This window comes from Penicillium brevicompactum (genome assembly GCF_028827555.1).
Source record: "Penicillium brevicompactum strain IBT 35665 chromosome Unknown utg000006l_segment0_segment0, whole genome shotgun sequence".
NCBI classification, from domain to species: Eukaryota; Fungi; Ascomycota; class Eurotiomycetes; order Eurotiales; family Aspergillaceae; genus Penicillium; species Penicillium brevicompactum.
In genome coordinates, this window is record NW_026623209.1 from 2,389,785 (window position 1) to 2,411,321 (window position 21,537).

The 21,537-nt window shown below is 49.3% G+C and overlaps 7 protein-coding genes across 7 annotated transcripts; 4 read left to right on the forward strand and 3 right to left on the reverse strand.

The window, feature by feature from the left end:
* Positions 1–68: 68 nt before the first annotated feature.
* Positions 69–2,924, reverse strand: N7506_009107 (uncharacterized protein; the record flags this gene model as incomplete). The annotated part of the gene is made up of 3 exons (XM_056958400.1): positions 69–2,575; positions 2,635–2,797; positions 2,862–2,924. 3 exons carry the CDS (start codon positions 2,922–2,924, stop codon positions 69–71), a joined length of 2,733 nt encoding a protein of 910 aa, XP_056807790.1.
* An 848-nt stretch (positions 2,925–3,772) lies between these two features.
* On the reverse strand, positions 3,773–5,732 carry N7506_009108 (putative amino acid transporter; the record flags this gene model as incomplete). The annotated part of the gene is made up of 6 exons (XM_056958401.1): positions 3,773–3,807; positions 3,878–4,236; positions 4,287–4,491; positions 4,541–4,552; positions 4,606–4,765; positions 4,818–5,732. 6 exons carry the CDS (start codon positions 5,730–5,732, stop codon positions 3,773–3,775), a joined length of 1,686 nt encoding a protein of 561 aa, XP_056807791.1.
* Positions 5,733–7,018: 1,286 nt separating this feature from the next.
* N7506_009109 (uncharacterized protein) lies at positions 7,019–8,383 on the forward strand (the record flags this gene model as incomplete). Its single annotated transcript, XM_056958402.1, has 2 exons — positions 7,019–7,660; positions 7,706–8,383. 2 exons carry the CDS (start codon positions 7,019–7,021, stop codon positions 8,381–8,383), a joined length of 1,320 nt encoding a protein of 439 aa, XP_056807792.1.
* Positions 8,384–8,584: 201 nt separating this feature from the next.
* On the reverse strand, positions 8,585–9,748 carry N7506_009110 (3'-5'-exodeoxyribonuclease; the record flags this gene model as incomplete). Its single annotated transcript, XM_056958403.1, has 5 exons — positions 8,585–8,633; positions 8,688–8,878; positions 8,925–9,415; positions 9,468–9,645; positions 9,710–9,748. The coding sequence occupies 5 exons, from the start codon at positions 9,746–9,748 to the stop codon at positions 8,585–8,587; spliced, it is 948 nt and encodes a 315-aa protein (XP_056807793.1).
* A 901-nt stretch (positions 9,749–10,649) lies between these two features.
* N7506_009111 (FMN-dependent alpha-hydroxy acid dehydrogenase) lies at positions 10,650–12,293 on the forward strand (the record flags this gene model as incomplete). The annotated part of the gene is made up of 4 exons (XM_056958404.1): positions 10,650–10,782; positions 10,832–11,337; positions 11,397–12,066; positions 12,121–12,293. The coding sequence occupies 4 exons, from the start codon at positions 10,650–10,652 to the stop codon at positions 12,291–12,293; spliced, it is 1,482 nt and encodes a 493-aa protein (XP_056807794.1).
* Positions 12,294–13,848: 1,555 nt separating this feature from the next.
* On the forward strand, positions 13,849–14,603 carry N7506_009112 (uncharacterized protein; the record flags this gene model as incomplete). The annotated part of the gene is made up of 2 exons (XM_056958405.1): positions 13,849–14,054; positions 14,162–14,603. 2 exons carry the CDS (start codon positions 13,849–13,851, stop codon positions 14,601–14,603), a joined length of 648 nt encoding a protein of 215 aa, XP_056807795.1.
* Positions 14,604–17,898: 3,295 nt separating this feature from the next.
* On the forward strand, positions 17,899–20,484 carry N7506_009113 (uncharacterized protein; the record flags this gene model as incomplete). Its single annotated transcript, XM_056958406.1, has 1 exon — positions 17,899–20,484. One exon carries the CDS (start codon positions 17,899–17,901, stop codon positions 20,482–20,484), a length of 2,586 nt encoding a protein of 861 aa, XP_056807796.1.
* Positions 20,485–21,537: the final 1,053 nt, after the last annotated feature.

Consider the following 21,537-nt stretch of genomic DNA (forward strand, 5'->3'; position numbering starts at 1 on the left):
AGGCTAAAAAATAGAAATCTCCTAATATCTCAAATGATCACGTAGAAAGGACCCCAATCAAAGGGTGCTCACTTTCGACGGCTGCCGGCGATGTAAGGCTGAACACCAATCACCTTCACACGGGGACCGGACTCAGACTCAACTGAAGCGGCTACTGGAACGTTCTCTGCCTGCGTGTGGACACTCGATGCACGGGAATGTCCAGGCTTCTTGTTCTTGTCGTAGGGTGCCGGTCCAATAAGTTGAACTCCAGCCGCCTTTGGATCCCGGGGCTTGGGGATGTTCCCACTGAATACTCGAGGAGCTGGAGCTGGAGCTGGCTCCTCGGGCTGAAACGCATAAATGGAGTCGAGGAGGCTTTGCTTTGGGGCAGAGCGCGTCTTGGAAGCTGCTTTAGCTTGAACCATGCTGGTAGGAACTGGGGTAATCCGAATAGGAGCTGGGATGGCCTGGCTAGAAGCTGTGGCGGCCTGGGTAGATGCCGAGACGACCTGAACAGGGACAGAAACCGCCTTGCTTGTAACATCAGTGGCACGTGGGCCACTAGCGGGGATACCGGGGACGGGGAACCGGTTCATGAACTCGTCTTTGACAGGGGTTGAGAGCAAGCTCTTCAGCTTCCCCTCTGGAGTTGGCTCATTAGAGGAGTCAGTCTCAGTCTCGACCCGTTCCGGCGAACGATAGCGAGTAAAACTAGCCTTGCGCAGTGCATCCTGTATGACAGCGGCTTCATTCTTGTCAGCTTGGTTCAACCAGTCCTCGAACCGCGCGTGCTCACCAGGTCGCTTCAAAATCTCACGAGCGTGCTTCAGACGGATGGCGACCTCCTCTTCCACACGCTGAGCGAGAAGTCGCTCGAACTCAGCTTCATTGGAAGTTGGCAAGATCTTCTCTGCCCGGGAAAGAACCGCATCGATCGATTTTGGGGACTCGTCGGCGGCAAACTCGAGGCCTAGCAACTCAGTGGTTCCTGGGCTTTTCGCGACATATGCTTTAGAAGCAGGAGTCATAGCGCTAAGAGGAATCTGAAGTGCTTCTTCATTGAGGGGTTGATTGGCCATATCAAGAATAGAGCCGCTCGACGTGTCTCCCGTGACCTTGGAGCCTTCGACCTGTGAGTTCAAATCATCAGAAGCCAGCGGCTTGGGATCGTTCTGCCCATGTTCAGCTTTGGCATTTTCAATTTTGATCTTCGGCTTGGTAGGCACGTTCTTTAGTGGCTGAGTAGAGAGAGGGGAGTTGGCAGTATCCAGAAGTGAGCCACTTACGACCTGTTTGGGCTTGGGGGTGCGAGCAGTTTCAGCCTTTTGGGCTTGGACCTCAGTCTTGATAGGTTGGATTTGGAGCGATTCGACGGGGAGAGGAGAGTTCGCGCTATCTAGTAGTGAAGCGCCCTGGGGATTCTGTGACTTGGGTGTGCGAGAGACGTTCAAATTGCCACCTCCAGTAGTCTGAGCTTTCTTCGCCTTAGAAGCATCCCTAGTGGGTGTAATTTGAGGTGCATGCGCAGAAATAGTTGACTTGGGACCAATGTGCGACTTATCCGGAGGATTTTTCGGTTTCGTTGGGTGTGCAAACGAAACCTTGCCATCGCCGACAACCTTGGATTTTGTTGCAGAGCCCACAGATCCAGCAGGCTCTTTCTTTCGTGGGAACTCACCAGGAGAGATGTTCCACTTAATCTCTTTGTGGAGAGGTCCGATGTCCGGGGGCTGTACAGTTACGCTGTGTGCAGCTGAGTGTCCCGAGCGAGATTTCTTGAGCGGAAGAATCTTCCTGGCGGCAGCTGGCTTGGACGGCGAAGTGGGAGCTTTAATTTGATGACTCCCGAGATTTACCACCGCAACAGGCTTAGGAGTAGCCGTAGGGGTCTTCGGCTGACCAAATTGCAAAGACTTGTCAACAGGGGCAACACTGACAGCAGGCTTTGGTGTCTCAGGTCGAGCCACTGAATGCGCTGATGCTGTTTTGATCTTTTCGGGTTGACCAAGGGGAAGAGATGTCGAGACTGGAGGAATTGGAAGTGGAGCTGACACGTTCTCTGGGCCAGCAGTCGATGCAGCTCCAGTAGCCCGTCGATAAGAGGTCATGAAGTTCACCGGGTCAACAAGGTTGCTGGAGAAGTTGACCTCGGGTCGCTGTGGTCTCTTAGATGGGACGGGACGTGTAGACAGTGTGGGACTTTGCTGCTTTCCTCTTACTCGCCCTGATCCACGGGGCCCTCTGGGAGTTCCTCTGCCCCGGTTGCGAGAATCGCTTTCATTGGGATCATTGTTGCTGTTCAACGCAGGATCCAAGCCAAAAGACATGGTGGCTGATCGATTGGCAGGTCCAGGTCGGCCAGGCTTCGCAATTGCTCCCACGCTTGTAGTTCTTTGACGAGGACTGAAGCCGCCACGTCCCCGCGAACCGGAGATTCCACCACCGCGCCCACCAAACCCGTGAGCTCCACGCTGTGCGTGCTGGGTTTCCAGTGCCCGCATCGAAGCTTGCAAAGCCGCACGGTGAGTCTGACCAGCAGCGATATCAGGAAGGTTTTCCATGTGGCCTGTATCATCCACAGTTTGGTAGAAAGCTTTGAAAATGAAACAAGTTAGCATAGGTTCAAAGCACAAGCACTCGTTCTTGACTGACTGTTCCATTTATTCAGCTGTTCTCTGTCAATCTCAGACTGGCACTGTGCTGCACTTCCTTCAACATGACTTCGTCTCTGAGAGTTCAGTGCTTCTGCATCAGCGCGAGCCCGCGTAGCATCGGAAGTCGTGCACTTGTCCCGACGCTCTGATCCCAGGTCAGCCTGTTAGATTAGGTTAGTGATTTGATTGATAGAGAACATAACAAGCCTGGCAAGTGAAACTTACTAGCATGATAGCTTGCAGCATGCGATTTCGCTCAGCATCAGCCGAGGCGTTATCAGTAGACATGGTGATATCGGAGTTGCTTTGGTGGATTTTCAAAACGAAGCAAAAAGTAAGAGGAAGCAAAAGAGGAAGAAAAACAACCCAGGTTGCTCTGATAGAGAGCCAATGTGATGTAGATTCCCCCCAAAGTGAAGGCCAGAACCAGGTTGACTCTGGCACGAAGTGAGGTCTCCGGAGAAAAAGAGATCAAATAGAAAAATGCCTTAGAAAAGGCCTGATAACAGAGCAGAAGAGAAGAAAAGATAAAAGAGCCCGAAGAAGCTCAAGTGATTGTCTGTGAGGAGCAGAAGCGGCCTAATATCAAAAGCCCCAACGATCATCAGCCATTGAGGATGAGAAACTTGATAAAAGGCCAAAGAGATGGCACTGAGATGGGCAGGAAGATGGCGGAGATGTAAGGGAAGAGAGATCGTAGAAGAGAACGAAGGAGAGAGAAGACGTGGGAACGCGAGGCCAAACAAAACGCGTTGTATCGGACGGTCCCGTGGACACTTCCACCACCGGACGCGTTAAGAAAGACAGGCAGGGACGCGCTATTATCATTTCAGACCATCGTGCCTTCCTTCGACTCTTGACCAGGTGTCAAACACGTGATACCCAACTCATTCACATCGCCAAGTGAGTAAATATGCCCAGATACTTTAGTTAGATGGGAAGGGAAGTGGCAGCAGTATCCTGTACAGTCGATATTCAATGACTCGGTGGAAGGTTTACCTTAACAGCCAAACCGGGGCAGTCATGACAATATTGGTATATTTACTATACAGATGTATGTACAAGGTCTCTCTGGGATACCTCCTGATGCCAGGGGCATGGGGGTATACACCCACAAGAGATAGCATAGTAATCACCTAAGGTGCACTGCAGGAATGTGCTTCACCATCGTCTGTACACAAAATCGTTCATCAGTATTGAGAAACGCGAGACATGTATGGGATGAGAAGAGCATGACTTACTTTGAATGATCTTGGCCACTGCTTGAACCACACTGACACCCATGACCACCAGACCAAAGCAAACACATAGATAAGCAGGGATCTTCTCCCGTCGTGACGCGCCGCTGAGTTTGATCCAACAGAGAGGAGGGAAGATATATGCCAGAGAAGCAGCGCTGGTAGCTCCAATGAGCTCAAACACACTTCCCAGATCGCAAGTCAGCAAAGACAACACCAGTGAAGTAGCCACTAGGGCTGTCGTAAAGAGAATGTGTCGAGCTGGGTTATGTGGCTCATCGGGGAAATAGTAAGTGGTCATGACGGAACGGCAGACGAAAGCCTCCAGCGGTAGGGTGGTGAGCATGTTGAGGCCGAAGCAACTAGTCAAAGTCAGCAGAAAGTCCAATCAAGTTTGATAGCAAAGACATACAATCGTGCTATGTTAACGACAATATTGTCGGATGGAAAGTTATTCAAAACGTTACCTTGGGTCTTAGACCCGAAGGATAAAAATCCAGCAATACCCATAGCAAGACACATGATCAAAGACACCCCTGTTGAGTAATGGGTGACTCTGGTAAACCGGTCAAGAGTGGGTCTTTTCAAGGAGCCATATATGAGAAGGCTGTTATGATCTGTGGAAATCAGTATTGGAACTCCCTGCAATGAGGTGGATTGACATACGGCAGACAAACGCTGAGGATGAGTTAGCAATGTTTCAAGCATCAATAGGAACAGCTTCAACTTACCAAAAGAAATAACACCTACAGCTTGGAAAAAGCCGGTATTAAACACAAGGTGGCTTTTGATCTCTCCGCGTGCGTCAGGGGGAACCCTGAAGCCCTGGGTAATGACAGTGACCACAATAACAATCATGCTGACCAATGCTAATGCAGACGCTTTTGCTAACTATGGCCCTCAATTAGCCTCAGACCTATACTCACCAAAGCGACGACCTTACCTTTGCAATGTCTCTGTACAAAGAAAGTGGATACGAAACACCCAAGACGAAAATCACAATCACAGCCCGACGGTCTGTCAGTAGCCACAAGAAGGACATGTTCCGAAGAGATGGGAACAAAGCACCTAGCACATGCGGTATTGTGTCGCCCACGATGATGCAGAATGCCACCATTCCACCAAATGCAAATGCCCATTGCGCTATCGAAATTGCAATCAGACCGCTTTTCCCAAAACAGTACTGCATAGTCGCCTGGAAAGAGTCCGCGCCACTCAATTTGGAGTTGATCACAATCAGCCGAATGGTCCAGTCCACCGTGAATGTCAAAGCAGTCAACAGCAGAATACCCATAGTCAGGCCGGCCTGACGAAGCGCGTAAGGCTGACCGATGATTCCAGCACCAATGATGCTATTGGCCATGTTCATAAATGCCATCTTCATACCACTCCTGGGTCGCGCATCCTCCAGGTGCTCTTCGGGGAAGAACTCGTCCGATGTCGCGAGAGTCACACTGGGGGCCTCGATATTGGTGAGCAAGGGGATTGACTGTCCATTGTGCTGAGTTCCCGATCCCCTCGTGCCAAGTTCATAGTCTTCATCGTCGATCCATAATTCATCGTCTGGGCTCAAAGCACGGTCAATGGAACGGCGCTCGGAGTGCTCAGACTCCTCCTCCAAATCAAATCGTACTCGGTTCATGGTACGGGGCGTGCGACGCTGTCCATCGGGTGCGGGCTGGGATATCGAGGAGTGGCGTTTACCTGTCGCGTTGCGTGAGGGGATCGGCGGCGGAACGGACTCCGGTTGGAATGCTAGGTCTTGCTCCTCGTCTGAAGCCAACAGAGGAAATTGGGCTTCATTCTCGTTGTGGCCATGGCCAGGCAGTTGATCCTCTGACGTCTCCACCCCTGGCATCGCTGACCGTGAATAGTTGCAAGCTGTCAGTTACTTTCAGGCCGCCTGAATGGGGGCCGCACGTGAGGCGTTATCGATAAAGTCGCTTTGATCCGATAAGCGTTATCGGCCTGACAAGTCTCCAGGGCTGGCTGCAACCATATTTCTTTTTTTTAAAAATTGAATTTCTAAATGTGTGATTTTGCTCTGTGAGGATCAATTTGATTATCTTCATATGTAAGGCCATATTCTATTCAAGCTTTACCCCCCGTGAATGATATCAAAACCATCTATTCAAGCATCATGAATGTTGGCATTCAGACAACACTGAATCTCATCGAAACCAATCTGATTTAGGCTCTAAGTGACCCCGGGTATAAGCCTCGTGTAAAGGTGCTCGTTGTCTGATCAGATCATAGTCGCCCAACATGTTTCCTTTCACTCATTGCAGATGTTTTATGTGATGCCACATTGTTCCATCAAAGTGTTCATCCAGAGCATCTTTGATGGAATGGCGAACAGTTGCCTATCCCACCTATCGTCTCCGAATTCTAATGCAGAATCCAATCTTTTCAACGCATGAAAAGACTTCGATTTTCTCTTTTGTATAAGCAGACACATTCAGCCAAATGTGGTATAGTCTACGCCATGGAATGAAAGGCAGACTACGCGGCTCAAACGCCTACGGATATGAGGCTCGAATCTGCTATCACCGAGTGTAAGTCAACACAACTAGACAAGTAGAAATCCAGATGCTTAAATGTACAAAGGTAGTCTAGGACAGGTTCAACATGAAAATATCACATGTCATCTTGTCTCGACAAGTTGAACGGTCATGTGCACTTCCTTCCTTGTAGGGCTGAAGTCATGTGTGGTGTGGTTTACCGCCCACTATTCCCATCCAGACCTCACTCATAACCTTCGGCCAATTGGCATCGAATTAATAGACACCAATCTACTAAAAAGCCAATTATGTATTGCCTTTGGCGATGAAACCTCCCGACAATGGCTCAATTTGACTTGGGTCGAGCCACCTTCCGACTCCGAGGCTCACACCTGCAGCTCCACCTTGCCGCAACAGCCCAGCTTCACCAATTGCAGAGGGAAGGCCAACCAAAATCTCACAGGGTTGTATCTTGGGTCTCTGATTTGGACGGTATCTGGATAACAGAGTTACCAGAGATGAGGCTGCGCTTCTTCGTCCGTTGTGATCGGAGGTTGAATGACGTGGTCAACACGTTAATCACTGGGCTGAGAGACAATCTTTGTGGTCTAAAGGAAAGCTTTTCTTCATCTTAGTGCTAACTATGAGTACTGACTGTGCTGTTCAGGTCTGGTCGGAACTCGGATTCTCGGCGTCACTTCTCGATGAAGGCGTTGAACAATTTGCTACTTCTGGAACGCATCGTATCAACATTTCTTTGCGCAAAGACAATATTCCACCTGTTTGCAAGAATCAGATGAGGCTACCTAGTGCTATGGTCAATCCCCCACATGCCTGTCCACCTCAAAACGTGTCGGCGGCTACCTTGGCTTCAGTGGATATCTCCCTGGAGTATTGCTTTCATGAAGAGCAAATGTTTCGGACACCAGATTCCTACGGTTGTGAGCTTCAACCTTTTCAAAGCGGAGTGCCTTCTGTTGAATTCGAGCTTGAGCTTGAAGCAATAGCAGAACCACAGCTTCCAGACCCAGAACATGGGTCTGTTTGGCTTGAAGAAATGCATTGCAAAGAATCTGCTCGGCACATTAAGCCTCAAGCTTATTGCACAGACATGGGCAAATTCGACAAATATTCTGATGATCTGCTACAACTCTTCGAATTTGGCTTTCAGAGACTGATCGTATCGAAGAGGGTAAGAAACCCGGAAATTCAGGTTTCATCAGAAGCTTCCCTCTCCAGTTTGCCAGATATAGCACCTTCTATTTTCAAAAGCGGATATAGAGAGGTGAGTTTCCGCTGTCCAATAATTGTAAAATGCTAATGAGTCTAGACAATCAATCAACGCGGTGTCATCATCCCAACCATCACCAAGGCGATATCAGACATGCTTCAAGGGAGTCATCCTTCCCTCAAAGGCAGACTCATGGAGTCTATACACCCTTCTCAATCGCCAGACAAGGGCTGCTCCCAGAAAGATCCCCAAGCAGCAAATCTGAGGAATTTTATCCATTCGAGGCTCTGGGATATTGCCCTGGACGCCACAGGAAAGTCAAACCCCCCCAAAAATAGATCATTGATGCTCTCTGCCGCCACTCTTGACAGAGATTTGAATTCCAAAGATAGCAACAAGCATCCCATACCTATGGGCCAACCTCTCTACATTTCTGAGAAAAGTGCAGCCCGCCGGGTCGAACAAAATGCAGAAGATGAAAACAACTTTGCGAGCCTTTTGAATGAGCCAGATTGTCTGAGTGAATGCGAGAGCCAGCTGTTGGACAACTACAGCGATACCAGCTTCACGGATCTGGGTGAATCAACCCAAACCTCGCTCGACAGTTTTCTGTCTACGGCCGCTTCTTCTCAAATGACCTGGAGTGATGACGAGAAAATGCTTTTTTCGGATCCCAACGATGGGGCGACCAGTGGAGAAGGTATTGCAAAAAGCTTGTGTCATGTTGAGGACATGGGTGCGTGGGATGCAGATTTGATACTGATGGAGGGACCCTAAAAGTTGGCTTCAGGGCTGTAATGTATCATACCCATCAATTGAAACATCCATGAATAACTATTCTATCAGTCGATATCTTAGGCTCTAAAGAGTTTGTTGTTTTCAAGGTTCAAAGTGCGCTATATGGGCAATGCTGTTCAATAAGAACCTTGGAACACCAAGCCCCCACAGGGCGCTAGGAATTTATGTGCAATTGTTGAATTACTGCGCCTCGCCCAATCCGAACATCTTGATCGAGTTGTTCCAAGCACTTAAAAAAAATGATGATTAGTAGAGCCTCTGACAAGGAATCCAGGTGTCTTACGCTTCGCAAACCTCCTCCACAGTGATACCCTTCACGCTGGCAATGACATGAGCAACACGAGCAATAGCAACGGGCTCATTGCGCCCCTTCACCATACACCCCTTCGTCCACTTCTCCTTCTTAACTGCCTTGGGTAACTCCGCCGCTCCATCCAGATGTTTCGCAGAAGCATGAGAAGGACGAATTTCACACTAAAAAGTCAGCCAATGCCCCATTGATTAGGATGAAAATACGCACCCAAGGACCATCAGTCTCAATCTGAAGCCTATCAAGCGGGATAGCTTTAACAACCTCCAAATTCTCCTCGGTCTTCATACTACACCCATTAACACCAACGTCCAGTCCCAATGCCACCATCCGATTCATCTCCTCCATGGTTCCCGTAAAGCTATGCACAAGACCGCGCTTCGGCAGCTTCGCAAGCCTAGGAGCGAGAAGCCGTTCGAAGTCCTCGCTTGCGGCACGCGAGTGCAAGAAAAGCGGCATCTGAATCTCAACGGCTAGATCGAGTTGGGCTTCGAAGTACTTGAGTTGCGGCTCCTTTTCACTCAAAAATAGACGGTCGTAGTCAAGACCGATCTCGCCAAATGCAACGGCATGACCGGCTGCTTGTGATTCTGTCGCTAGGGTGCGGAGTTCCTCTAGCATTTTTGTCGGGCCGCCTGGGTACTCATCGAACAGCTTTGCCTGGCATGGATGCACGCCAACGGTTGCGTAGCAGAGCCCAGCTTTGGAGCTTGTGTTAATCGTAGAGCTGGAAGCTTGAGATTAGAAACTCACGATATTTGCTCGCGATGTGTACGGCATGCTTCGATTCTTCGAGATCAGAGCCTGTGACCATGAACTTGGAGCATCCGATATCTTTGGCGCGCTGGACCACATCGTCTACGTCATCTTCGTGCGACTGTTTGCCGTGATATTGGCCACGGAACATGGGGTCGCCCAGGTTGATTCCGATCTGAGGTTCTTGATCAGCTGCTGGACTGGAATGATCACCCTTCTTGCGAATTGGAATAACGCACATCAACATATCGGATAGGCTGAGATTCGGATTCTGCCATGTTTGATGTGAAATTCTGCGCTCCAATGGAGCTAGTTTTGCGATTTTGGATGAAAGATTGATGCACAAATCCTCTGTTCAAATTGTGTCGACTATTCGCACCTGTATCTCTTATTAGCTCGATCTTTCATGAATAGGACAGCCTAGTTAGTTTGAACCATCTATATTCTGAGACGCAAAACCAACCTGTCAAGACAAATCTATCAATCGCTCTAGTCCTCGCAGCTGGCGTGATATGACGGTTCAAAAATTTCAAGACGCTGCTATGTGCAGATATAGCTTGCATGAGATGACTCAGGTTCTCGTTTTTCTTTTGGCTGATGGAATGAGTCAACTGTTGACAATATTTCGTGTTGGCACACGGTCGGAAGGCGTGAGCCACACTAGGGCTGGTGCCTGTGGCTGGTGGAGATATATGCCTTGAATTTGTGGCGGCAAATCAGACCCGCTCGGAGAGAAATCCGTCAGCCCAGTCGGTGCACCGCCGATTCGTGACACTTGCGGGTCCTTCAGTGTAGACCTTGAAATGTTGCTGCAACTGAGATCTTGTCTCAATATTCTATCGTCGTTGTACAATACTCATAACCGCCGGTGAGCTGGTCCAATGGGATATTCTGGGAATGTTCGGCAACCTTGAACAATTGACTCGCGGAAACAAGCCGTGTAGCACGGAATGCTTCCTTTTCAACAAACAAGTAGTAGTTGAGCCCAAGCTCAAGCTTTGGCAGCAGTCCGGGGTAAGTCCGGGGACATTGCCGAAGAGGCCTCTCCGCCCGGACCCTTGCTGAGTACTTTAACTTGCGGTAGCCACCTTCGCCTTTCCATACTCGTTCTATTCCGCCCTAAGACCATCAATGACGAATTGTTAAGATTGCTGTTTGGCGAAATCCTACAACAAGAAAATGGCGGATCCAAAGGTCTTATCTACTCAGCAGATTTCAGAACACAAAACGCCCGAGGACTGCTGGGTGGTTGTCAACAATCAAGTCTGGGACGTGACAGATTTCCTGGAAGAACACCCAGGAGGGTCAAATAGTGCGTGCGCAAATATGTCTAGCGGGACCAATGTCTGACGTGTTGGCAGTTATCTTGAAATACGCAGGCAGCGATGCGACGAAAGCCTACTCGGAGGTCCACGCCCCCAGCGTAATGAAGAATAACCTCGACGCAGATAAGCTCAAGGGCGTTCTCGATGAGTCTACAATTGATGCAGAATGGGCCAAGCCGCCACCAGAGGAAAACCCACAAGTGATGCTTGAGAATGAAAAGGCACCTCTACATACCCTTATCAACTCGCACGACTTCGAGGTCGTAGCCTCCAAGACCGCCAGCAAGAAAACATGGGCCTTCTACTCCAGCGCAGCTACGGATCTAATTACTCGAGATGCCAACAAATCATGCTTTGACAGGATATGGTTCCGGCCGCGGGTCCTTAGAAACGTTCGCTCTGTCGATACCCGAACAAATATACTGGGCGGAAGTTATAGTCTCCCACTGTTCGTCAGTCCAGCGGCGATGGCGAAGCTCATCCATCCGGACGGCGAGTGCGCCATTGCCAGAGCTTGTGCGAGCAAAGGCATAATGCAAGGCGTAAGTATCCCCCCTGCCAAACGCAATGCGACAAACGCAATTCGAGTCTGACAAGGTAGATTTCAAATAACTCATCATACACGATGGAAGAGCTGCGCACAGCAGCACCGACAGCCGATTTCTTCTTCCAATTATACGTCAACCGGGACCGAGAAAAGTCCGCCGCGTTACTGCGCCAATGTTCAGCGAACCCGAACATCAAAGCGATCTTCGTAACGGTAGACGCAGCGTGGCCCGGTAAGCGCGAAGCCGACGAGCGCGTCAAAGCCGACGAGAGTCTATCCGTGCCCATGTCGCCATCGAAAGCTCAGAACGACAAGAAGGGCGGCGGGCTCGGCCGCGTCATGGCAGGATTCATTGATCCCGGGCTGACGTGGGAGGATTTGAAATGGGTGAAACAGCACACGCACAAGCCGGTGTGTTTGAAAGGCGTGATGTCAGCGGATGACGCTCTGCTCGCCATGAAAGCGGGACTCGATGGGATTCTGCTCAGTAACCACGGAGGCCGGAATCTGGATACCAGTCCGCCGTCGATCATCACGTTGTTGGAGATTCATCGCCGGTGTCCCGAGGTCTTTGAGTGCATGGAGGTTTATGTTGATAGTGGGATTCGGCGCGGGACTGATATTCTCAAGGCTGTTTGTCTGGGTGCGACGGCTGTTGGGATGGGGAGGAGTATGCTCTTCGCGACCAATTACGGCCAGGAGGGCGTCGAGCATCTGATCGATAGTAAGTGGACTTGTTGACTTACTCTTTTACTTTGCTAACTGATTCGATTTTCAGTCATGCGGGATGAACTGGAGACTTCTATGCGCAATGTTGGCATCACATCCCTGGCGCAGGCGTCGCCGGACCTCGTACACACCGGGGATGTCGACCACTTGGTTCCAGCAACCCGCGCCCATCCGTACGCTCGGGCCATAGCTAAAGGGCGACGAGCGGGCGCCAAACTATGAGAATAGGGGTACGGAGTATAGGGGCGTAGGATAGCGGTTGGGATTCATTTCCTGATGCCTGATAACATATAGCGCAGCACGTGGGTCATTTGGCTACTAAACTTGGCTATTAAACTCTGGGAGCTCGATGTAGATGAACATCATTGACATACTCCGTACGGAGTATACAGGATCGAGTAGTGTGCAGATATTATGCATATCTGACATGATCCATGGATGCCCCTCCATTAGTACTTCGGTGACCATTCGCGGCCCGTTTCCCGTCCAAGATACGGAGCATTTATCCTCCACAGGTAGTACAGAAAATGACAATCGGATTCCACGATACTCCTATCCCTGGATTCTGCAGGGGAAGAATTCCAAGCAGAATGCCAAGATTGATGAACCACTAAAGCCCTTACAGAGAACAGCTATCGAAAACACTACCCCTAAATCCACCCTTAGCACAGGTCTGCTGATCTCGATTGACAAGATTGCGGGGTTCAGATCCAACGGTCTACAGACGGACACGTAGCACCAAATGCATGGTCATAGTGCATACGTCGTCAATCCGGTTGGTGTACACTCCATACGGAGCATATTGTACTCCGTAGGCGTAAAGCAGAGCATCGAGGGAGGTCGGAAGGCGGGCTCAACTCCGGTCGCTCACCGCTCCACTCTTCAAAAGTGGGACTGACGATTATTCTTAGACTCATCCACCTGGTCATGGGATTCAAGGAAACGGAGTATGGAGTACGGAGAAGACATGATTGACCCCCCAATTTTGACGCGAATCAGTAGCGACGTGCACTCCCCACAGCCACTCATAGGCGAGGAATTGTCATCTGCACGCTGTGCTCAGGTGCAGCGAAAGTCCGATAGGCACCTCAGTTTCCCTAGGAGAATAACGGAGAATACTTCACCAATATGAGGGGAAAGGCTAAAGGGAGAGGAATTTAATTCGGAAAAGCACCCAATAATGGCGTGGTTATTCAATTGGATGATCGTCAAGATAAGGCAACGATCATCGGTTTCAGGAGGAGTTGAGGGGGGATGTCCTCATACTCAGCTGTACAGGGTACTTTGTCGAGGGGGGAAAGTGATGTACCGGGTACATCTTGTCACTCTGTGTTCTGGTGGGTACGGGGTAGCTCAGAGTACCGACGGATGGGTACCCGGTACGCCGTAGATCTCCGAACGAGAAAGTGTTGAGCTCAGTGTTCAGCATCGAGTACGCAATAGGTATAAAAAGAAACAAGATAGAGGGTGACATAGAGAGGTTTATCTTTATCTCCAATAATATTTCTTCAAAGCAATAGACTTTCTTCTGTGAACCAAAAAAAAAAAAAAAAAGGACAGGAACTGTTGACGTCGTCTACTTCGGACTATCGATAACGGGTCCAGACCGCCAAGAAGTGGCCTCATAGCTCTCAACCAGTCTCAACTATAAAGTTGTCCTACCTTTCCTCTCTGTTCTCGGCAACTTTGCTGTACTTTATCCTTCTACTCCCCAAACACACCTAACACCTATCCACCTTGCTCTGTGTCTCTCTCTCACTCACACTCTCTCTTCATTATGTCTGCTCCTCGTTCATCTCTCCGCGCTCTTCGCGCTGTCTCCAAGCCTGCTGCCACTCCTGCTCGCCGCAACCTACACATCACTGGCGTGCAATCCGCTCAACCCGCCACCACCGCCGAGAAGACCATGTCCACCCATGACATCCTCCAATCTCGTGCTCTCAGCATTGCCATGCGCAGAATCAACGGCAGCGCCTTCTCAGAGTAAGTCTCCATGCTCCTCACATTTGCATCTATGTCTACATCTATTCCATTCTACATGGGATGAAACACCCAACCAAACCAAAACACCCAGTCTAACATCCATCCAGCTCCCCCTCAACTCGCCAATTCAACACCTCCCGCTCCTCAAAAGCCCTAAATGACAACTCAACCGTCGACTTCGTCTACATGCCCACCATGGCCGACCTCGACGCCGCCCCCCTGCACCGCGGCATTCAAGTCCCGGTCCTTCCCGAGCTTCCTTCAATCCGGGGACACGCCTCTCCCCCTTCCGCCCCACCCATGAAGCCACTGATCTACACTGTCGCCGGTGACGGAGCCGACGTCGCCGCCAGCGCCATGAGCGAGGTCGTCGACAACCACGCTGTCGAGCTGGACCCCTTCTCGTTGACCGAGGCCGTGGGTCGCTCCCGTGTCGGCGAGGAGATCCAACGCAGTCAAAATGCTACTGCTCAGCCTGGTGCCTTCAAGGAGCTTTGGTCTGGCTTTTTGGATGATGTTATGGGACCCAAAGAGACTCTGCGGAAGTAGATGTTTCTTTTACCCGTTGACGGGCTCATGATCTGAATTCTGTTTGGTTTCTAGCGTGTTTGATGTATTATTTATCCGGGAGTGAGATTCCTCCTTGGTTGGCTTGTCGGCCCTTTTATTCTATCTACCATATTTGCAATGCCATTTTGATGCTTGCCACTTCAATATTGCTTTCCCCATCCGGTTTAATCTTCTTTCTGTATTAAGGTGGATGTCCATTCGACTGCATGTACTCCGTACTAACGTCGGAATCATATGAAATTGTGACTCAATATGGCTGCTGTGCTAGTTCACATGCAGGTCCCAATGACGATTGAACAACGGCTACTGTTTCACCTTGATCTGGTGACCTCGGAATATTTGCACCGGAGACTAATCCGGGTTCTCGCTAGATCTACTTCTGCTCGTAGATCATTCTGGGCATCGGCAAAAAAGTGCCTCGGCACAACGAAAAATGTACCTCCGCCGGGTGCGATCAAACATCCAATGAGTCATTGGGGGTTCTCGGATGGGCCGAAATTTATCTGCGCTAAGGTAAGTTAAAGTACACGAATTGCATAAGCTCAATGCTCGCTTTGTACAAGTATAACTTCTCGTAGGCTGGGGTAAAAGTGCACCTTGGCAAGACATACTCCGTACTCCGTACCCGACATGATATCCTGGCCCTAAAGAAGCCGAACCCTACGGACCAATTTCAACAGAGAGACATTTTGACGAAAATCAATTCCGCCGGCGGGCTAATTCTTCTTGCACAATCCCGAGATTTTGCACTACGGGGCTCGGAAGGAGAAGATCGGGGCCCGCTCGGGCTGTTTCGGGGTTGTCTGGGGATGATTATCTGATTGATTTACCAATCTTTTTTCGAGCTGAAGGTTGGCACCTTGCGGGATTGTGCGTCATTGTGGCTTTCTTCGGGGCCGATATTGATGGCCAGGGCTAATGGAGCTGTGGCGGGTGGCTAATCATTGTTGTGCTGCAAGGGATGCGGCTGGGTCCGCTGCTGCGCCTTTATTTACTGTATTCCGTATGAAGTATGAAGTTTTGGATTTTGGGCCATCGCATGGTGTTATTGGAATGTGGTGAGTGTGGCTGTGTTTTATTGCCTACTCCATATTTTGTAGCCCGCACTATGCCCGGGTGTTGAGACTTGGAATGTCTAGGAGGTAGTGGTACTAGTAATGCTCGTATGGATTATCACATTGGAAGGAAGAATGCTCACTAATACCACCAAAATCAACAAGACAGCTAGCTAAAGTGCATTTGGGGCTTGATGTCAGATAGCTGGGAGCCTTGATCAAGTTCTTAAGATGTACGAGTACAGAGTGTGGAGTAGTTCACGCGATGATATTTCAGATCGAAATGCGAAGACCAGGTCCCATTTCAAGATCACCTAGTAATACCTGGCCTCTACGGCCTGTTGATAGACACGTTTGGCCTTGTTAACTCAATCAAGTGTATATGTACGGAGTAAATACTGTGTTGCTATCTTGCGGGGAAGCAAGCTGGTGGCGGCGGCGGCTCCACAATTCGATCGGAGGCTACTGTTTCATTCGGCATAGTTTAATTTGAGGAGCCATCACAACAATACTTGCACGAAGTTGTCTTGAATGCAGTCTCCATTCATTTTGTTAATATGTGGCCTAGCCAAGACGTTTGGAATAAGCAATTGTGAGTTCCACCATGGTTCATCTGCCATTGACATCACCCGAAGCCCCACATCCATCAATTCATAGATCAACCCTAACTTGTACTACTCCGTACTGTATTGACAGTTCGTCTGTAACCTATCAGTTCTCCATATATTCCAATGACTCTTTACATTAAAGCAGGCTACATGTTTCTTAGTCTGAGGTGGCTCTAGCTTTTCTTTGCAGATGGAAAAACTGCAGTTTACCCACCCAATACACCCTCTATACCTCGAGACGAATCTCATGCCGTGCACTTTAATTTCCCAGATAACTCGTTCAACTTGTGCCCCGCCTGACTCCGCGTTTGAACTGTAAGCGCGTCTTGCCAACCCCGATGATTCCACCCTGACGTAGGCCCTCCCGGCTTGGAACGAGCCCAAGGCAGGAGCAACGAGCTGAGCAGCAAAGGACAGGAACGCGCGCGAAGAGCTTCACCCTCCATGAGAATGCAAAGCTGGACTTTGCAGCGCGAAAACGAAAATAACGACACGATACAAGTGATGCTGAAAATTCACCGGAATCATACTGGTGATATGAGCTTCTGAATGCACCCAACTTGTTTTCTAGCACCAAAAACGACTGTCCTCGTCCTCGAACCCACGCCTTTGAGGACCTATAAATGTCCAAATAACCCTCCCTTTTAGTACGCGAGGGCGAGTGGCTCAGTGGTAAGATGTCTCATCTTCAACACTGCCGCATTAAAGCGAGTCCGAGCTCCGATCTTCGGGTCGGGGGAGTTTAAATCGCACCTGCCTCTCGGGAGAGGGCAGGAAAAACTGAGTGGCCCTACCAACACTCGGCAGCGACTCCTGGAAACCTTCGGGTTTGTAGTCTTGGTGTGGGGGCAACCCCCTCCAGGTTGAGTTTTTGTTGCGTCCGGGGAATGTCTTGTTACATATATGGGTACTCCAATGCATATATAGACCGAGGGAGTAGAAAGAATCTTAGGATATGGTTAGAAATATGTTATATACCAGAGTCATTGGTGAGAGCATACGAAAGGAGGCCATCATCATGCCCAGATCTCCGCAACGATGAGGGTATTTTGGTGCAGAAAAGCCATTGGACTGTTCCAAGGTTTGGACGTAAAGATTCTGTGGGTTCAAGAGTGGAACAAGATCCACACGGAAAAGGTATGATAGTGTCGACATTGAAGAGTGACATATTTTCTTGGATATATAGATGCCCAGGCAAGGGCATTTGCGCGATGTAAGCTGATTGGCCAAAGAATCTAGGCTAGATACTGGGAGACGAGTGAAGGAATAGTGTGTGAGCGCGAGAAGATCGCCTGCTGGGATGATAGGGAACTAGCGGTAGGTAGGGCTGAATCTTACCCCAGGATGTACATAGTTCAGCCAGACCGGGCTAAATTTCCGGCAACCCGATCGGAGCAATTGACCAGGTCAACTATTCACCGACCGGGCACGGAGTAGCGTTTGATATGTTTGCCTGGTTTGTAAGGCTCTGACATGTTGATGGAGCTCTCTGCTCTCTCTGTCCCGACCTCTCTCCCTCTCTCCCCTTCATCTCCTTCATCTACTCGTCTCCCACATCTCCCACAATACACACAACATCGTACCATACCATACTTTTGCTTAGCCCCCGCCATGCTACCTGAATTCTTGCAGAGTAGCTACGCGCGCTACAAAGCAGATACCAATTCGTTTGCAACTTGGTTACTGGAGACAGCCAATAAATGCGGCTATCAACCACCTGGCCTCGCTGCTGCTCCTCCCCCTACCGTGAAAAAGGGTAAACAGCAGAAAGGCAAAAAACACGGCTCAGATGCAGATCCACTTCACTATAGTGCGACTGCCAAAGATCTGCAAAAGTTCGCTGAGGTGGTTGCTAGCTCGTCTCTCACGGTACCCAAATCAATTCTTACCATCGCAAAACGCGCCATCAAATTGAGAAGGGCGGTCACTACATGGTTCTTGGGCCAGGGCGACTCTGCAAACAACAAGCGGCATTCTTATTTCATCAATGTATTAGAGAAAATCTGTGATGACTTGGAATGGAAGACCGACCAGTCCTCAAACCCAGACGTCAAGAAACCACAGGCCTCTGAAGCTGAGAATGACGATGCCAATGACGACAGATTTCTTAACAGATTTGCTGTTCTTACTGTGGAAGAACCCCAGGAGACTACGCAAACTAAACCGGCATCTGTTGAACTCAAGAAGATCGTTAAAGTGGATGTGGATGAAGAGGATGCGAACAATGACGAGGAAGAAGACTCATATCTTAGCCAGCTATTCTTCAAGTCTCTCTGCTTGCTTCAAGACTTGAACAACATTCGGACATTCATTTCCATCACCTGGGCTGAATATCGAGACAAGAAAATTGACCTCATGAACGCCGCTGTCGTGACTGATAGTGCTTTGAAGCTCGCCCGAGATCTTGTGCAGGAGGTGGAAGCTGACTGGCAAGAATCCCTCACCGGGAGAATGGATAATGTCCAGAACATTGTCTACAACCTCGCTGTTCTTACCCGTGGAATCCCTGCGGCCCCGTCAACTGAGATTGGCCTACCATACAACAAGCATATGGCTGATATAGCCGAGTGGTGCTATGTGCCGACTAAGAGCTTGCTTGACTCCTTCGCAGATGTCCTCCAGGTCAATCATCTACCAGTCTTTAAAAAGGGTCACTTTGGCACCTACAACCCGAAAGCAAACCGAGAGAAGATGTCTCTGGGTCAGAAATTTAACGAAGACAAAATCATCCTTCTTTCTATTCTACCAGAGTTTTACATAGTCAATACGTTCAAAATCCAGATGCCTACCGGGGATGCGATCACTCGAGGCCTTACTGAGTTTGCCAAGTCCAAAGAAGTTGATTTGTGGCTTTGCTTCGCTACCCAGATCTTCCTCGATATTCATCACGTCATGCGTCACAGCAGCTTAGGTGCATTTGAAGACCTCCGAATGTCTGGACTTCGCATCAAGAAGACTATCGATGAGTATTCTCAGCTATCCAAAACACATCCTCAGCCCAAGTTTTGGCCGAAGATGTGTGATGAGAAAATCCAAGATATAGGATCGACCATAAAGTCATGGATTATACAAGATATCTTCCAAGACACTCGAATTCGTTGTGAACTCGACAAAGTTGGCACAGCGCCCGAAAAACACGCACTCTTCTCGCAGCATGCTATCCTCTGCGGCTTGATCCTATTCAGTCTCAATATGAGAATGCAGTTTGTCGGTCAGAAGCTCGTTACCCAATGGTACGACGTCCAGCAACTGGCCTTTTTGCACAACCTCGTCTTAAAAACCTCTCCAATGCACAAAGACCTGAGATGGCCTGATATGGATGCTTTTATCAAGATCCATAGCGAGTCTCATATTTTTGTTGGCTCGCGGCCAAAGAACGCTGCAGAATCGTTGAACCGGCTTCAGTTGGCCACAGGTATTTCATCCCCTACCAAGTTTGCTCGAGACTCCCGGAGCAGCAGATGGCACAAACCTGATGGTAAAACCACCCGCGTGCTTAAGCCCACTACTGCAGTTGCGACCTTGTTTTTTGAGGAGTACGTCGGTGGCACCGGGGAAAATATCGGGATTAAAGACATTCACGCAATCCTAGACGAGCTTTCAAAAAACGTCAAATCGTCCAGCAAGGAGCTTGAAAAATCCAATCCGGAACTCATTATCACCCGCAAGTGGTCTCAAACCCACAACCTGGACACGCTGCAGCTTCTCGCCTTCATGAAGACCAAGCTATTCGAAGAAGAGCCTGTGATCACGTACAATTACTTTGGCATGCACAAACGCTCCATCGAGTTACTCAGACTTATCCGCGACAAAGAGCACCAGAAATTTGTTCAATACTTCACGTCAGCGTACATGCCAGATGAGTCCTTCATATCAAACATCGTCTTCCTCATCCATCATGTTGCAGAAGGCTCCGCCCAAAATGCACGTGCAATGGGACTTGCATCTCGCGGGGCGGGGATAGCGAGCCGCATTGTCGCGAGCGCCGGCGACGTGATGCGGAAATACTTGGAGAAGAATGGAGACGTCGCATGCAAGGAGCTGAGGGTGTTCTGCAAGAACAAAAGGCCAATTCAAGGTGATGTCAATCATGATACCGGCAAATCGGATGAGCTGGTGTATTCTTGGCTCAGTGTTGAAGACGTTCTGGGCCCCAAGGGCGTGGCCTCACTCCAGAGTGGGATCCCGATTGCCTAAGTCCACGGTTTTATGGACCTTCCAAGGTTGTTTCCTTTGATGCCGAAAAATGTGCCTATGTGCGAAAATATTCTTCTTCATTTTCTACCAGTGATAGGCCATAGACCATTTAATGACAATCCAAATTTCAATATCCAAGGAAACAAGAAAATCCATGAAAATTCATATTATGACAACCTGGTTTGAAGGAATCAGGCCAGTCTTGAAGTGTTTCGAAAATCCTCCCTGACCGGAAGAATTGGCAATTACTGAGTATGGCATCGCCGGGCAGGAAGCAAACTGCACAGTGGAGATGCTCGAGGCAAACAGAATCGCTAAGATGTACGGAGTACTCCAAAGCATTTTGACTGGTGCAATATACCCAGCTGCAGTCTGACATGTCCAGCTGCAGATCCTTGTCGGCCAAAAGTACGGCGTACCTGGCACTGTGGTCTCGACCCATGTGGAGGCGAGTCTAGACCGTACGGTCGCATTTGCACACTTTTTTTCTCATCTGCAGGCCAAGTTCAAGTTCATTAATGTATTTGGGCACATCCCGGAAGGAATTGGCGAGATGCTGTTGAAATTGATGTTATAAATCTATACTCCATAGAGTCCATACTCCGCACATAGGGGCACATTCACCACACCAAACTCATGTCATCCCCTTTTTTTTCAGACTCAAGATCAAGCTACATCATGTTGTGGTTTGATCGGCCAATTGTAGCAGTGCATCTCGCACATCCGACAGGTTCAATAATCCGAATAGAAATAGAAACCATGAATTGGAATGAAATCAAGGTGGAAGTGCCCACAGGAGCACCGAGCTTGGATTAGCGTGCAGCTAGCCCCGACGAACAAGTCGATCTGGACTTGAACGGGTGTTAGGCCGGTGGAGAAGAGTTCCTGCCAGTGGAGAGCTAGACCCCAAAATGGTTTAGTAGCAACTGGAGTCGACGATAGTAGGTTGTCAGGGGGGATTTTCTTCATGGACTTCCGCCACCTTCTCCCCCTCACGTCTTCTTTCCAACCACTCTTCTCTTTCTTTGTGCTTATATTGCTTATATTACGCTC